A 17,708-nucleotide genomic window follows, 5' to 3' on the forward strand; every position below is an offset into this window, starting at 1 on the left:
TGTGACCAATAAATGAAGAACATGTACGACTTATATACGTGTATCACGGAGACGATCTAATTTTTATGAAACGATACCGATGATACCACTGAAAGAGACAAAGAGCTCGCTCCGAAATGAAATGTTATTAGTGCGCGTTCTTCTCAATATCTTGAGAGTGGTGATTGCTTTTGCGAAATCGAGTCTCAATGTCGTGGTCACAACCGTTTGAGCCACTGCACCACACCACCCCCTCACAGCTTATTCGAATCTAATACAAAAAATTTCTTTACAAAACCATTTACCAATCAAACTACATTTTTTTCGCCAGGTAATCTACTGAATGGTTAACGACCCAAGGTAGACGACGTTTTCATGGCGAAAACTGGAAAGTATAAGACATGTTTACGGAAGGTACGTTTCATGGGAAAAATGACATTGCTGATTTAGTTCCCCATGGTCTCTAAATCCATGAATGTATCGTTGCTTTGCTTGTGTCTGTCTGCTTGTTGAAGGTTTAGCGACCCAGTACACGGCCACATCGCTCTCCACCCGGCTTGTGTGGCAATTATCGACACACCCCCAGTTTCAGCGACTACGAAACATCAAGCAGCTAGGAGGAGGCTACTTTGTCTACCCTGGCGCCTCACACAACCCTTTGAGCATTCCCTCGGGTGAGTAAATCATGAAAGCTTAAACACATCTCACCCATTCCTGCAAATAACTTTAAAACTAAACAGCATTCAACATTTTTTCATCTTGTCTTCCTCTTTCTTATTCTTTCACAATCTTGTAAGACCCTTCATAAAAGAATAATTCTACATGGTTGTGTGTTTTAAAACAATATTTCTTGCAGAAATTATCTAAAATGTTTTATTTGTTAATCGATGTATTTATTGACTGAACATAATTGGTAGGTCAACTTTTATTGATATCGTATGAAGATCAGTTTCCGAGACTGCCGTTATTACACTTGCATGCTACCGTTATAACAGTGTATGCTACCTGGCGGGAGAGATGGCGAGGACGCTAAAGAACGGTCAAGATGAGCTGGACATCGACGACAAAGATGTACTTTGCGTGGAAATTGCCGGGCTTTGCCATGACTTGGGACACGGGCCGTTTTCTCACGTTTTTGACAATATGGTTGTACCCCGAGTACGAGAGGACCGTCCTGACTGGAAGGTAAGCATCGTTCTCATCTGAGTGAATGAATGAGTACATGAGGGAGTGACTGAAATAGAGAAGGAATGAGACAAAGAGAAGAAGAGGATAGGTGAGGGTGGAGAGAAGAAGGTAGCAGCTATGAAAAACCTTGCTCCATCTGTCACCAAATGCAATTACCACACACCACACACGGGCAACACAGAAAAGTACACGCAATCGAATATTCACGTATTTTTCGAACCTTTGCGTTTTCTTGATTAAGGCCTTATTTTTCAGCATGAAGACGCCTCCAAAACAATGTTTGAGCACATGATCGAAGAGAATCCCATCATCAAAATAAAAGGCGATTTGAACAGCAATGATGTGATTTTTATAATGAATATGATTTGCCCGCCGTCATCTGAGGAAGTATGTATTTGAAGTGTATATTTTTTTCCTCAAGGCTATCTGCATTTGCTAATTACAGCTCGACATTTATTTAGACGTCTTAAGTCTGTTTTTTTTTTTCTCACAGAATGCTACTATAAATCCTTTTACTAATGATTAAAGATTAGGTTGTAGCGCCTTTTAGGCATGTAACTTGATCTCGGCATCAGGTTATGAATCTCGTTTTTTATCCTTTTGTTTTCTATTCTGCTTGAACTTTTTTTCTATTTCATTCTTTTTCTTTTAATATTCAAACTTAACATTTTTCAACAGGAGAAAATGAAAGATGGCAGATGGCCAAAGAAGCGTTCTTGTATGAGGTAAAAAGTTTTGTGGAACCTACTCCTCAGCTAACTGATAACCCTGCGTTTGATGTTTTAATGTGTTGCAAATGATCTGTTGATTCAGAAGCTTCATAGCTGATTACGCTTGTTAGCTTCATTAGTTAACTTTATTTTTAACAGCATAGTGTAGGCTTTGTATGTTTTTATAAATAAGCGTTACTGTTTTTTTGGTACGCATATCGCACAAACTCATATTATTTTTAAATATTGCATTGTGGGATACAGCGTTTGTAATGTTAGCTGCTAAAGCCATGTTTTTGTGCGCAGGACAAACTATAGGAGCATAATATATAAACTATATTGCATAATATTAATTATTTAATGTGGGTTATTCATTAATTTTAAAAAGTAAAAACAATTTTTAACACACTTTATTTCAAGTGCAATGAAAAGTTTTTCTTAGGTTTCTGGATTTTATTATATATAAATAACGTAAAATATGAAATTGTGAAGGGACCCAGCATGTTTCAAGCTTATTTCAAGTAAAATAATGTTTTAAATTTTAAAAACTTTTTTATCATTAAACTATATCTACGCCCCATCTGGAACTCCCGAACATTATTCTTTCGCAGTAAGATCCGCATCTTCAACACCACTGTGAAGGCAGTCCTACTGTATGGTTATTGTTGTTGTTATTATTATTATTATGTTTTTCAAAGGTTGGCTCAGAGCACTTTACGTAAATAATATATAGACTGAATCAACAACCATGAATTTATATGCGCATATAACAAACACACTCACTTCTTCAATATACACCCACTCATAAAAAAATACAGTGTTTATTGTCAGGTTTTTGTTGGGGTTTATGTGTTTAAGCAGATCGTGGCCAACAAGAGGAGTGAGGTGGATGTGGACAAAATGGACTACATTGCCAGAGACTGTCTTCATCTTGGCATTCGCAGTAGTTTTGACCATGGTCGCTTCATCAGTCTGACTCGCGTCATTCGACACGGAAAGAAAATGCGACTTTGTGTCCGCGATAAGGTGAGCTCAACTTGAAACCTCAATATCATACAGATTTTATGGAAATACAGTTTCTGTGTTGTTGTGGAAGTTTGTGTACTACCTCCTGTTATACGCAAAGCAAGTTTGAAATCAGTGTGCAACACATGGCCACCACAAATAAGAGCCAAGCAAGATGGATTTTGTTCATAAATATTGATAGTTTTATAGCTATCTCTAGAAATCAGTGGCCGAAGATTTTATTAGCATCTTAATCGCTCGTACTACACAACAACTTCAGCAACAACACAAGCAGCAAAACAGCGATAACAATAAGGTTTCGTTAAGGTGTCCTTTGAAAGATTTCCACTGCAGTTCTAAAACCCTAACTAGCAATATGTTGCCATATCTGCATGGACCCAATACTATCTCTCCAATGCTGCAGCTAGGAAATATTTGTCACGAAGACACTGAAAATCCTGGGTCAGATAAGATCTCATGAATTTACGAGTACTTTTCATATGAATGTAGCTCGCTTAAAAAAAACAACCTTAAACTGCATTGACATAATATAGCATTGTGTGACAGACGATGATAACTGTAATTAGCAAAGAAGATATTGATTGTGAATGATTGTTTATATTACAGGAAGCATTCAATGTTTACCAGCTGTTTCAAACTCGACACGCCCTACACAAAAAAGCCTACAAGCACAGGGTGACATCTGCCGTCGAATATATGTGAGTTTATATGCGTATGTGGATACATATTTATGTATGTGTATGCCTGTGTGTATACATATGTATTTATAGATAACATCAATTTTAATGCTATTTCTTTTTTTTACAAAATTATTAATTTTATGTCAGTGTATGGAATACTTTGGGTGTCTGCATGTCGTTCTTTTTATAAGGAGATGTTTTCGAGCATTCACGCTTACAAGATTGTCTGATGTGTGGATGCGGTTGATGAAACGACTTGTCAATGAAGCATTATTTTTCTACCTGAAGGCTCGCAGAGATTTTGATTAAAGCTAAAGACGTGAAACTCATCCCTGGAAAAAGGTAAAAGTTTTTTTAAAGTTGTATCGCCTGACTAAGAATTTCTTTATTACACAGTATTTTATTAATTTAATCTATAAAACTCTAGTCTGTTCTACAGAAACATATTTTTTATTTCCTGATTACCGTTATCTCGGCGTCTTTCATTATATATTTTAGAAAGTTAATTTAATATTTCAAACAAACCTTCTCTTTCTCATTGGCAGATGACAGTATGCTATAAACTGATGTCATTAACTAAGCAGAAGTTAATTTTTTCTCATTTTTTTTTTTTTTTGAGAAAAGATAATTTTGGCAACATCAATCAGCATGTTAAAAGAGATATAATGACAAAGGAGCATTTCAATAAAAACAAAGTTGAGGGGCTTGAAGTTTTTGAAGGAGAAAGCTGTGGGTTTGAGTCTCCCATATTCAAATCATGATTTTCTTATGCATATTTATTTTCCATCTTAAGATATGTGTATATTATTACACCATGCGCACAGAAACAAAGGTGAAAAAAGATCCTAAGGACAACCCTTGACCTTTCAATTTTCAATAAAAGTCATTTTGGCATTGTAATCCCAGGAAGCGCCTGGCTCTTCCCCAGTGTATCGACGACATGTCTGCCTACACACACCTGACTGACGAAATATTTCAGCAGATCCGCATCAGCAGCAAGAAAGAGCTGAAACAATCACGTGACCTGCTGCAGGCCTTGGAAAGGCGGAAGCTCTTCGTGTGTGTGGCTGAAAGCTGTCCTATAGCAAACAGCAAATGTAAGGTAAGCACTCTACACTTCTAGTGACGATATCCTTTGTTGGTTACCACTCCTCATAGACAGTTTAAATTTTAAGCACATTTCTACGTTTAGCTTTATTTTCCTATTTTTCTCTTTTTTTCTCTTCTCCTCATTGTCTCTCTTTCTCTAGTGGTGAGCTAATAAATTATTATTAAAGTATACGAAGTATGTTTATCTTTGAGGTTGCTGTCTGGCTACAGATTTTAAAGGAAGATGCTTCAAAACTTGTGAAAGAGACAAAGATCAAGAAGGAACTTATACAGCAATTAAAGAGACACGATCCATCATTTCTGGATGATACTATTACAGTTCAGGTAAAATGTGTGATTTGTGAATAAAATAGAGAATCAAGCTCTCTCTAATTATTTTGATCGTCAGTATCGATCACGTTCAATTGTCGACAAAAGTCGATATAATGAACCTTTTACTGATAAAGTGTGAGAAAGGCGTGTTCAAGATAAGTTTTGCTGTGCCGTGCGTAAATGAAACATTTGAGTTTATTGGATGATGGCAGAGATAGGAGAGGAATCTTACTCTGCATTTATTTTTCTGCTTTGGAAAATCATTAGCACCTTTGATAACATTTTAGCAGATAATAAAAATACATTTTATAACAAGATTGATGTATAAAGATGAACTCTTTCACAGATAAATGTCTAGTATTCAGTGCAACACCATAACAAGAAAAGGGCAATCAATTGTGTTATTATCTCATCGGCCTTATTTACAACAATCCTGCTGTCCAGGTGGTGATGCTAGATTTTGGAAAGAAGGATCGCAACCCTGTTGATGAACTGTGTTTCTACACCAAGCGAGATATCGACACCGCTATAAAAATAAAGTCAACAGAGGTAAATAACAGGATACATCGCACAAATAACTAGTATGTCTCTGAACTTTATGTCAATTTTGCCTATGAAGCAAATAATTTACTGTTGAAAAACTAAAAAATAAATTAAGATTTTTTAAAAAGAAGGTAATAAGAAATTAACAAATAAGTTAACCATCTCGTGGCTACCACAGATATTTGAGCCTTATTAGCAACGTTTTGCTTCACTTTGTTAGAAATCTAAAATGGGTTTACATACGGATGTGATTTTTTTAACGTTCGAGTTTGTCACCTAAAAAGTGTACGAAAAACTAATTAAAAAAGGGATGTAAACTAAACATATATGCACACTCACAATTGATGCCAACATATACAGTTATTGTAAAACTAAGATAATTACCAATTTTTTTTTAACTTGAATGTTTTTACAAACATGGTTTTCATGTATGTATGTACATTGTTTGGTTTCTGTAGGTTTCCCACTTGTTCCCAAAAACGATGTTTCAAGAGCAAATGGTTCGTGTGTTCTTGAAGCACTACTGGGTCGGAAGTAAATGTGTTTTTGACCATGATAGACAGTACATGGAACGTGTGTGTAAGGTTTTCGAAAAGTGGTGTTCCAAGAACAAGATAGGATGTAAGGTATGTTTCTTTGTTCACCTGGAACAAGTAAATAACGTAACTTGGAACCTTTATCCACATACTGTCATCCCACTATACACACTCCCAACTACATGCCCTCATCAACCCTATACACACTCCCATGCCTTCATCCGCATTTGACATACTTTCACCAACTACACACTCTCAACGTCTTATACTTATATTTCAACGTCCAGCCTCATTTTAAATTTAGCACCTTACACAGTTATACGCTATAGAGCAGTTATTCTGGCAAGCTTCAAGGATTTATTCTACTTATTCAAAGATTTATTTAAGGCTATTGGTGTGTAAAATAAGTATGTGTACTTATTTTGTTATTTTGCAGCAACTCCTTAAGGATCAAGTTCTCCATTCGTAGTAAGGGATGCAACGGAGGAAGGAATTGCCTATCGGTGTACACAAAACTCTGAGGAAGTAGTAAGCCAAAAACACAATTTACCTCACATCCTGGGAAAAGAAACAACGGATTTTCCTGGGGTCCCTAGTCTTTTTAGTTATCCTAAAAATTGTTTCAGTATTTAAAACATTTAATGAGCAATATGTCTTACTTTGCTGGACTTTCTTCAACGGCTGATGTATAAAATATTCAGCTATATCCACATTTTCTGCGTACATTGAGCTTTTGAAATTATGTCTAATATATAGCAGAATAAAGCTCTGATGAAAGCCTAAACCACATTGCCTAAAATCACTACCAAAGCAATATATCCCTGTATATCTTAAAAGGATCTATACAATTTAAGGAGTAAAATGAAAGGGAAGCCAATAGAAAAGTTCAAAAAAAAAAATAATGTTGTTACGAAATTGAGTATTTTTAGTTTGACGGGGCCTTGGCAGGAAGTGGCGATGTCAAGGCCAGGGCGTACTGCGTCTTAATTTTTTAATATTTTTTTTTTTATTTTGCATTTTTAGCATTTTTGAAGGGATCTATAAAAGCTGGGGTAGACCTAGGTGGTCGTTATTCGATTTTTCTGAGTTGTTAGTAGTACTCTGTGTGAGTTAGAAGTAGTACTCTGTGTGAGTTGAAAGTAAGAGGATATAAGTAGCCTGTGTGGCATTCCGCTGATTATGTGGTTATAACGTTGAGTTGTTGAACATTGAAATAATACTGAGAAATATTACAGTGTGAGCCGCTGTATACGTGTTCTATCTTTTGTTCAACGGATGACTGAAGTGACTTTGTACAGGAAAGTGTGACACCGCAGATTTTCAGATCTTTAAACGAGCCAAGTTACCGCTACAGTCGTAACATCTGGGGGCCTGTCCGGGATCTGCACCGTCATCGTTTCCGTACAAAGAAGCTGCTGTAGAAAGGACAAGAACTGTGAGTGAATCTTTTTGAGTTGAGTGTACAGCCATGGAAGTCACGAAGGAGCTAGTGAAGTTAGGCAAAGAATTAGGCCTGGAGAGAGAAGAGTTAAAAGAGTTTGTAGAACAGAAGGAAGGAAAGAGAGCAGAAAGAAAGAGAACAAAGAGAGAGGGAGAGAGAGAAAAGAGCTGCCGAGCGAGAACTACGGAAATTACAACTAGAACATGAAGAGAGAGAAAGACAACGCGTGCATGAATTAGAGATGGCGCGTCTGAGGCCAGCAGTCACCATGTCGGAGGTGTCTGTGAAGTGTGAGAGGCCAAAGTTGCCGAAATTTGTTGACGGAAAAGACAGTATGGACAGTTATTTACAACGGTTCGAGCGCCATGCTGAGCTGTCTAGTTGGCCACGAAGTGATGGGCGGTGTCGCTCAGTGCGTTACTGTCGGGGCATGCACTGGACATTATTCACGCATGCCGACACAAGCGGTTCAAGACTATTATCAGTTGAAGCAAGCGCTGTTGAGTGGATATGACTTCACGGAGAAGCGGCTTTAGGCGACGTTTCCGTGCAAGTAAACCAGAGAAAGGGGAGAGCCCCGAGCAGTTTACAGAAGGTTAGAGCATACCTTTATAGATGGATTTGAGGCAGCGGGGCAGAAGACGGACTTCGACGGTCTGTTGTATATAGTACTCAAAGAGCTTACAGCAGCAAGAAGACCAGAGCCTAAAAGCATTGTTCAATGCTGCGACAAGATACCTGCAGTCGCAAGGCAGAGAGTTCACAGCCAGGTTAAGAGGGTCCCTGTCTGCAGCCGACACGGCCCAGAACATCACATCTGCCCAGCGCCAAGGTTACGATCGGCATCAAGGCAACGAGCTGCGTGTTATTCCTGCGGTGGAAAGGGTCACAAAAGCCATGGCGTGCCGAGCAACTCGATGAGACATTCACAGCCGCCAAACATTGAGGGAAACACACGACGGACTCCGCAACCGTCGAATCGTCGTCCTGTGATGTCAGCAACGTGGCCATTTGTGAGGAGATAGCCAAGGGCCAGCTATGAAGGCCGACGACAACACACGATCGCTACTGACAGCACGACCCAGAACGAGCGGCACACTCCAGTGGTAGACTGCGCGTTTACCATGAGAACGACCGGCGACATTGGTAATATGCCGGTGTCACGCGGACAGGTGGGAGGTAACAACGTCACCGTGCTGAGGGACACTGGGTGTTCTGGAGTCGTCATCCGGAAAGACCTTGTGTTAAAAGGCCAGTTCACGGGTAACAGCTCGAGGCTCAGATGCTGCCACGGCATACTCAGGATGTGCCGACTGCTGATGTTGAAATATCGTCGCCGTATTTTCGTGTCAGTGAAGGCAGTATGCCTCGATAACCCGCCATATGATCTGATCATCGGCAACATTGAAGGCGCTAGAGCCGCTGATGACCCCGACCAGAGTGGGAACACACATGTGCTGTAATGACTAGAGCACAGGCGGCCCGAGAAAAAGTAAAAACCCAGCTTTAGCTGTCATACCGAACGTGAGAATCGCCTGACATTGATAAAGAAGAACTCATTCGGATGCAGCGAGATGACCGACACTAGATCAATGTCGCAAGCAGGTCGCCAAGTACACAGAAGATGACGAAAAGATCAGGTTTGAGAGAAAGGAGGGTGTTGTACCGCATATTCCGCCAGCGAAACTTCCATAATGGGCAGCCGGTCCGCCAGTGCTAGTCCCAGCCTCCCTTACGGAGTCAGTGATGGACGTCGCACATTCATCCATCATGGGTGGTCATTTAGGTGTCAGGAAGACTTTGGACAAAGTCACGGCAGCCTTTTACTGGCCTGGCATCTCCGGAGATGTAACCCGCTTTTGCCAGTCTTGCGATGCCTTGTCAGAAAACGGTGCATAAAGGCAAGGTGGCTAAGGTACCTTTACAGAAGATGCCGAGATCGATGTGCCTTTTAAGCGGTAGCGGTAGACCTCATAGGTGAGATTAGCCCGCCAGCGAGTCACGGACATAGTATATCCTGACGCTAGTTGACTACGCAACCAGGTACCCAGAAGCGGTCCTCTGAAGAAGATCGATACTGAGACCGTCGCTGAAGCCTTGATTGGAATATTCAGCCGCCTTGGAGTGCCAGAAGAAATACTTAGCGATTTGGACCGCAGTTTGTGTCTAATGCATGAAAGAGGTCTCCAGGCTCCTCAGCATTCGCCAGATTACACCACCCATACCACCGATGTGTAATGGACTTGTCGAGAGATTCAACGGTACCCTTAAGGCATGCTAAGAAAACTGTGCCGCGACCAGCCTAGACAGTGGGACCGATACGAGTCAACGCACTGCTGTTGTTATCGGAGGTCACCCAAGAGGCTACGGTTTTTCACACCTTTTTGAACTGTTATTTGGACGAACCATACGAGGTCCATGCACATTTTGAAGGAGCTATGGACCAAGGAGGTCAACGAACCCGAAATTCGGAACAGCTATCAGTATGTATTCGAGCTGCGGGAAAGGTTGAAGAAACCTTACAGCTAGCGATGACTGAACTAGAGAAGGCTCAAGGAAAGGCCAAGCAATTTCTATGATCGGAAGACGAAGAACAGAACGTTCAAGCCCGGCGACAGAGTCTAGTGTTACTACCCTCAGACACAATAAACTGATTATGCAATGGAAAGGTCGTTACAGTGCGAGACGTCAGGGCCTGAATGACTATGTCGTTGTTTTTAAAAAGAAAAGAGAAGGTTTACACGCCAATCTGCTCAAGCGGTACATAGAGAGAGATCCAGATAGAGCGGCTGAAAACATTACCGAGATAGCAATCGCTTCGATTTGCTAATGGGCCGCCAAGCTTGAGCAACATCGGCATCATGTCAAGTGGCCACCATCACGAGCGATGAAGATGGGTGTGTCGAGGACGGGGGTGAGACCTCCTCGAACTGGGGGAGACATACACCATGGTGAGTCGGTGGACAACCTGGTTTACGGGCTCAATCTGTCCAGCCAACAACGGGCAGAGCTACAAGAGACTAGTGAGAACAACATAGCTGTATCTTTACGGAGTACCGGGAAAAACTAACCTCATCCAGCACGAGATACGTTTAACGTCAGACGTGCCGGTCAGATCAAAGCCTTACCGATACCATACGCTACAGGGAGTCTTTGAAAAAGGATATAGAGGAAATGCTGCGCGTTTGGGAATTATTCGGGAGTCCAAGTCACCCTACGCGTCGCCAGTTCCGGTAAAAACGGTAGTGAGAAAGAAAGATGGAAGCAACAGGGTGTGCGTCGACGTTCAGGAAACTTAATAAACTTACCCACTTGGACCCAGAACCCATGCCGACGCCGGGCTGATCTGTTCCGACAGCTGAGCGGTGACAGATTCTTTACGAAAATCGATTTGAGCAAGGGTTATTGGCAAGTGACCAAAATACCCGAAGAGGACATCCCAGAAAACAGCGTTCGTTACACCCGATGGTGTATACGAATTTGAGAATGCCGTTTGGAATGAAAAATTCAGGTCAACATTGAGGAGGGGTTTAAAGAAGATACCTTAGACGACTTGGAGTATCGTAGCACTACTCCGACGATATACTGGTTCACACTCAGACTTGGGAAGATCATCTCCGCGTGATCCGCGTGCTGCTTGATCGCATCGTCGAGAACAACCTGACTGCCCAGGCCTAGTAAGTGTATACTCGGCACACTGATGACGGACCTTCATGGGCACGGTATCGTGGCTTAAGGCCGCGGAGTGAAGGAGTGCACGAGGACGCGACAAAGTCGTGGAGAACCGGGGTTGAGATGCACCACCGAGGACCACAAAGTCAAGAAGCAGTTACGTTCATTGATTCCAGTATGGACCTAAAAAGGCATCCTTTTATCGGGAGTATATGGGGACAGTGCCTCACGTCGCATGAGCCGCTGAACCGGGGTCCGGCGGGCGGCTGCCGGCACATCTCACGTGGGAGACCGTGTCTAAGAAAGGACAGCCAAATTCACACGTCACAACCGGCTGGCCGACCGGGGGTGAAAGCGCGAAACGCCGCAAGCGCCAGCAGCGCCATTTGTCCGTGAAACGGTCACCAAACATTCAGCCCCTAAACCAGACCCCTGACCCGGGTGCTGCAGCTCCCAGATCCTTCTAAGATGTACGTTTTAAAGCACAGATGCATCAGATACAGGGATTGGGGCGGTTCTGGATGCTTCCAGGAACACGAAGGCAAAGTTATTCCCTGTCTGCTACGCAAGAAGCAGAAGCTGAAATGGGATGAACCAGAGAAGATAACATCCACTATCGAAAAGGAGTGTTTTTAGCATCCATCGTATGGGCAGGTGAGGGAAAATTTCCGGTGTTGAGTACCTAGAAACGGAGTTAGGTTTGACCCATACGGACAGACCACAACCCTGTCACCATATCGGATATGGTTGGATGACGGGGGAAATAGCAGAAGCTTGAGACACTGCACGATAGGGAACTAGCGGAGATCGAGAGAGAACACGTAGGGTGATGAGCTGGGCGACCGGCGTAGACCCATGTTTTTGACAACAGCCCCGAATTTTGACGATGCAGTTTCTGACTCTGTAAAGGAATCAGAGACGAGAATGTGTGGTGCTGATTCTTGAACCGCCTGTCGGCTCGAAGAACTGAACTGAGCTGAGAGATCGTCAGGTAACTACGAAATCCGATGAAGGGATACTGTGATACGAAGGTAGAGCCCCGAATACATGTGTGAGAGTTTTGTTAAGTAGCTGAGTTATGATGTTAAGACGGGCTGCGAGTAGACGTAGTTTTGATGTGACCCAAGAGAGGAGAAGATCATGCTTTAATTTGGTTTTTTAGTTGAGAAGGAGATGCGAGGATACCTTAAAAGTGAGTTGTTCATACCTCGTCGGGATGTTTGTAGAAGAAAGTGCCTGCAGTGACGATTTCTTCTTGGAAGTGGCGAGGCTATGTTACGAACCCTATGAGTATTTTTCGATCTTGACGAGAGGCCGTTGCAGAGTGAGGCGTGGGATGTGATCCACAGGCCAGGGCGTACTGCGTCTTAATTTTTAATATTTTTTTTGGGTTTATTTTGCATTGTTTAGCATTTTCGACAGTCAAGGTAAAATCTCATAACAGGGGGTAGACCTAGTGATTAGGGTGTGTTCGTGCTTCGATTTTCTGAGTTGTTAGTGTAACTCTGTGTGAGTTAGAAGTAGTACGTCGTGGTGAGCTTGAAGTAAGAGGATATAAGTAGCTGTGTGGCAGTTACCGCGCTGACTTATGTGGTTATAAACGTTGAGTTGTTGTAACATTGAAATAAATACGTGAGAAATATTCACAGTGTGAGCCGCTGTATACGTTTCTTATCATCTGTTCAACGGATGACTGAAGTGGACTTTGACAGGGAAAGAAGTGGTGACACCGCAGATTTTCAGATCTTTAACGAGCCAAGTTACGCTACAGTACGTAACAAATGTAACAAGATTTTTTAGAAGCTAAGTTTAGAAGTTTTGGAATCTAATAATTTAGAAAAAAACAATTTCAGATTTGATGGCACATTCATCTTAGTTATTGAGAATAGCATTCAGTTTCTAACATAAATTCATCTAGTCAAGAAAAATTCAATTAACTCTCGTTAACTCTCAGACCCAGGACACTCAAAGATTTTCTTTTTGTCTATAAGCTGCATGTAACTGGATTGGTGCCAGATTATCTAGTTAAGGTCGATTGCTTGTAAAGAAAAACGATGTATTTAATGAAATTGTATAGACCATTTTTTTTTTACTTTTCCTGGAATCCTCTAGTCACACTGACGGGTAATTCGACGAATAACAGATCCTGGAAGACATTCTGTTTTTGATCGTTCTGAGTATGTTTGTTTAAAAGTCATAAATCCCCAAACTCTTCCAGTATATCACCCATATTAAAAACGAAAATGCTCATGTTAATAAAGTTTTTATCTTCGTTTGTGTAAATGTTGAGGTCATATCTGTGGGGTTGTCTTGTTTTAAGTTTTTCAACGTTTTGCCACATGAAATCGTCAGGGCAAAGAATTATTACTCTGGCCTTTTCTTAAACATGAAAAAACATATAAGTTGTTACAGTCGTCTGTATGTTCTTATATATGTAGTATAAATGTGAGCAACGCGCGTGTGGTGTGTGGTGAAGAGACGGAGAGATGCATTTCGGAAAGCTCACTAAGCAGCCGATTTCTTCGTGACGACATTTGCTACATTGTTTATATTTTATCACTGAGGAATTGTCCGGGCTCAAGCAACATTTAGTCTTGCTGATCATTTGCACGGATCTCTAACAAAAGGAAGAGAAGCCAAATGCGCAAGGAGTAAAAGCCAAATGAAGAAATCGCCAACCAGAAATTGCTGAAATATAAAATATCTGCTTTATTGCTATTGAGTGGTATATGGCCTTTAGAAGAACATATTACTATCGCAATTTTGTTCTTTGATGTGGAAATTAAAGATATAATTTTGATCTGTTTTTTGAGTACGGGAGGACTTTTTATGCAAAATAATGATGTAATGGTATGTCAGAGGAACTGCACCCATCTGCTCGCCCCTGGGTAAGTGCGCCTCAGGTGTAGTAGCTGCTGCTAGAGACTGCGTGATTCAGACCAAAGCTCATTCTGGCAGCCCAAGGCAGCCTCAGCGCGAGATTGATACAAGGGAGATACATCTCTCATTTTACAGACAGTGCTATCATTGATCAGGACGCATTCATCAAATATCAAGCGTTTCCCTGAACAGAAACTATCTCGAAGAAGAAAATCCAAATGTAACTTCGTATTAACTCACAGAAAACATTTTTCGTTTAGCATTTAACAGGGGAGCTCGTGATACGTCTCCGTGACTTCAGCATTTAATAACACAAGAGACTCATTTATAAGTTGATAGACACACTTGCAATTTGTGTGAGGTGTGAGAGGAACAGGTCGAGAAGTCGAGCACGATGCGATCGTAACTCTACGGTTTCAATACTTTAATAAACAAACGGTAGAATATATCATTTTGACCAGAAAATGATGTAGGATTGTCGTGGTTAAGAAAGTAATTCATTTATGCCCAGCTTCAAATTAAAAAGTAATATAAAAAAACTATTATCTTCACATGAATCTTGATGCTTTGCCTCTACACTCTTTTTCTCACGTTCAAATAGATAATATAAGTAGAGAAACTGAAAAAATTGTTCTCTAGTTTAAAAGTGCACCACCTTTAAAATCCACTTTTTCTTCGAACCAAACTGTTGAAGGCGGAACTGAGGTTCTCACAGGATTCCCTCCTTTTTATCCCCATCCTGATTCGAACTCGATAGGTCTTCAATTAGGAGAGTATATCCTGATAACTTGCTCTTAAAACTTTTGAGAACAAATGTGTATCTAAAAATTATAAATTTATACTATTTCAGTGTAATTATAGGCGTCTGTTCCACACCATGAAATTTATGCACGATCTATTCTGGTCGTTGGATTTCACAGAAAAGTCACAACAAAGGAAGCTGATGTAATATAAATAAATATTACATACAATATCGATCAGAGTTCATCCTCTCCCTTGTGCGCTGGAGCTAACCGGTATTTTATATACATGAAACGTGAAAAGTGACTAGATCCAGTAAATTTGTAATTATCTGAGCAACTGGCAGAATTATTAAAATATGATCATGTTAAAATAAAAATTAGCATTGACAGATATCTTTCTATAACAAAAGATGTAAAAGTTTGCTCTAGCTGTTGTCGACGTTGTAATCTCATTTATGATGATGACGATTACACGACTGATGCTGTTACTACTGCTGTATTCTGGCATAACGTACTAGCTGTTAAAGTTACTTTACATTTATAAAAACTTATTTTAATCATTATTTTACATTTTCACTTACTTCCTGAAAGAGGCTTTGGGTTAATACAACCCTCTTGAGATCTGATTAATAAGAGTCTGAGTTTTTCTCTCACGTTCGATATTAAGCATGCCCATTGTCTTAAATAGAAGTCTTGATAATTATGGATATGAAGCACTTAACTTCGTAAGTCTTTAGAAACATAACTGTCACAACACGTTTTCTTTTCTTATGAAAATGGCGGATTTCCAGGCTCCTCTTGACAATGTGCAGATTACCAGCATCTGAAGCCAATTTAACGACACTTATTCTCAGGGTCAAACCAAACATTTTTCAGTTAGACCTAGTGCCCAACCAACGTTCTCCTCAATGTATTGGTGCTTTACTCTGATGCCCTTCTGATGCTCAAAGTAAACTGGACCATGTCACTTCTTCATGCTCTCCACTGGCAACCCATCTGTGCTGGCGCTAGGTAAGTGTTGTCAGTGCTTTAGTTGCTTTAGTTTCTTTCTTTTCTTTCTTTCTTTCTTGTCGTGCCTAAATTCTGAAAATTTCTCATTCCCTACATCCCACGTTCAGTTTAAAAATCTCAAAGGTGGTGCCAACGAGAAAAAGTTGTGTTGTCACTTATGATTTTGTCCTCGATGACACAAGTTTAAAGATTTAAAGTCAGTGGCTGTGCCTTCGAGACCGGTGATCTATCCGTCTGAGAGAAGCAGCCAACTTTTGACTTGTTGAGTCCTGAAACATTACAAACAACATTCTGTCAACCTTTACTTTTTCTGTTTTGTTTTTCGTCCAAAACCCAAAGGGATGAGGCCAGAGACAAAGAATAACCCCATCCAGCCACTCAGAGGAAATAATATCACTGTCCTTCACACATTACTTTAATAGTTTGAGCTTTGTAATTCTGCTGAGCTTAAAAAGCTTATAACACGAATGCTTGGTTTACTGAAAATTTGTAAAAAGAGAATTAGAAAATTCATTGCTTGATCTTTTCAATTGTAATTAAGAAATATTTCTTGGTCCAGTCAGAAATGCTTTTAAAAGGAACACCTCACCTGGTGTGCATTGTACTAAGTGAGTACATGAGCTAGTTAGCAACGTAAATCAAAAGATACCTCTCTCGTAGTTATTCTTGAAACATGCGTGGGGGGGGGGGGGGTGAAGGACCGTACTAAGTTGCTTGACATATCTGTTTTATCTCCATCAGCATTAGACTCACTGGGTTTTAAGAATACTCGAATAATCTGTTCCTCGCAATTTTTCGGTACCAATGAGAAAATCTGAAATTTCCAGGTTCAAAATTCTGTTGTGTTGGTAATCATTGAAATAACTAATACTTTAATATGTCAGAACTCTAATCAAAATAGAAGTTTACTTTTTAAATGTTTGGTAATAAAGATTATTTTTAACATTGAATATATACGCAGATATATTTTATGAAATATTTCAAGTTAGGTTGTCATGAATAGCCTGGTTCAAGGCCATAGCAACAGAGCTGAGGTCGGGTAGATGATTATAGGTGGACAGCGGTCAGTGAAAGCGGACAGTAAAAAGAAGCCTTTCTGTCCGATTTTACGACTTGACAGGCCGCTTTGATTGATGGAGGCGATCGAGGCCCAGGGTCGGGGTTTAGACAGGACAGTTTAGGGGTATAGAGAGGTAGACAGTAGTTTCTCTAGCCATAGATCGATAGCATTATGGCCGGGTAGATTTTGTTTTGAAGGTCACGTGTTTAGATGTGCATTTAGCTTAGGGTAGAGGTTTAGTCGGGATCTTTTTTCGACATACCAACAGAGACTACCGTCTCTGAGCGCCGTACCAGCTGTAAGTAGCAAGTCTATGAGGGAAGCTCTATTACACTACCGAACAATAAGTAAGGTAGCCTGTTCACTGTATTTCCCAACTACATTCAAACTGTACGGTTGCATTTGATGACATTCTCAAACTTTTAGTTTTATTAGTACGAAGAGTGAATGACTGTGAATGGTTGAATAATGTATTTATGAATTTTCTCATCTTTGGAGATGAGACATTGGAGTTGTAATATTCAGTAACCATTCTGATCTTCGAACGTCCAAGCAGAATGTTGAGTGTTTGGCTTTGAGAATTCTTGTAGTAATCGCTGATGGTGTCTGGTCGTAGTTGGTGAAGTCTATGTGTGCTGTTGATTGTCTTTTTAAGTCTTTGTCCGGGTCATATTATGACCTGGGCAGCCTGCAGTAATTGTTGTAGTCGTTGTTGTAAGAATGAGCTTTATTCCCGTCTTGAACGTGTTGCGAGACATAAGTTTATGTGAGACAATGTCGTTACCCATTGAATGAAAAATATTGAACATTTCCACAA

General features: G+C 40.5%; 1 protein-coding gene across 1 annotated transcript; it reads left to right on the top strand.

Annotated features, from left to right (window-relative positions):
* Window positions 1-453: 453 nt before the first annotated feature.
* Window positions 454-6,983, top strand: LOC112553209 (deoxynucleoside triphosphate triphosphohydrolase SAMHD1-like). The gene is made up of 12 exons (XM_025220285.1): window positions 454-653; window positions 975-1,164; window positions 1,423-1,554; window positions 1,846-1,892; window positions 2,739-2,903; window positions 3,510-3,601; window positions 3,872-3,925; window positions 4,490-4,685; window positions 4,904-5,017; window positions 5,450-5,554; window positions 6,007-6,174; window positions 6,521-6,983. Exons 4-12 carry the CDS (start codon window positions 1,866-1,868, stop codon window positions 6,551-6,553), a joined length of 954 nt encoding a protein of 317 aa, XP_025076070.1. The 5' UTR covers window positions 454-653; window positions 975-1,164; window positions 1,423-1,554; window positions 1,846-1,865; the 3' UTR covers window positions 6,554-6,983.
* Window positions 6,984-17,708: the final 10,725 nt, after the last annotated feature.

This window comes from Pomacea canaliculata, linkage group LG12 (assembly GCF_003073045.1).
Source record: "Pomacea canaliculata isolate SZHN2017 linkage group LG12, ASM307304v1, whole genome shotgun sequence".
Classification (NCBI taxonomy): domain Eukaryota; kingdom Metazoa; phylum Mollusca; class Gastropoda; order Architaenioglossa; family Ampullariidae; genus Pomacea; species Pomacea canaliculata.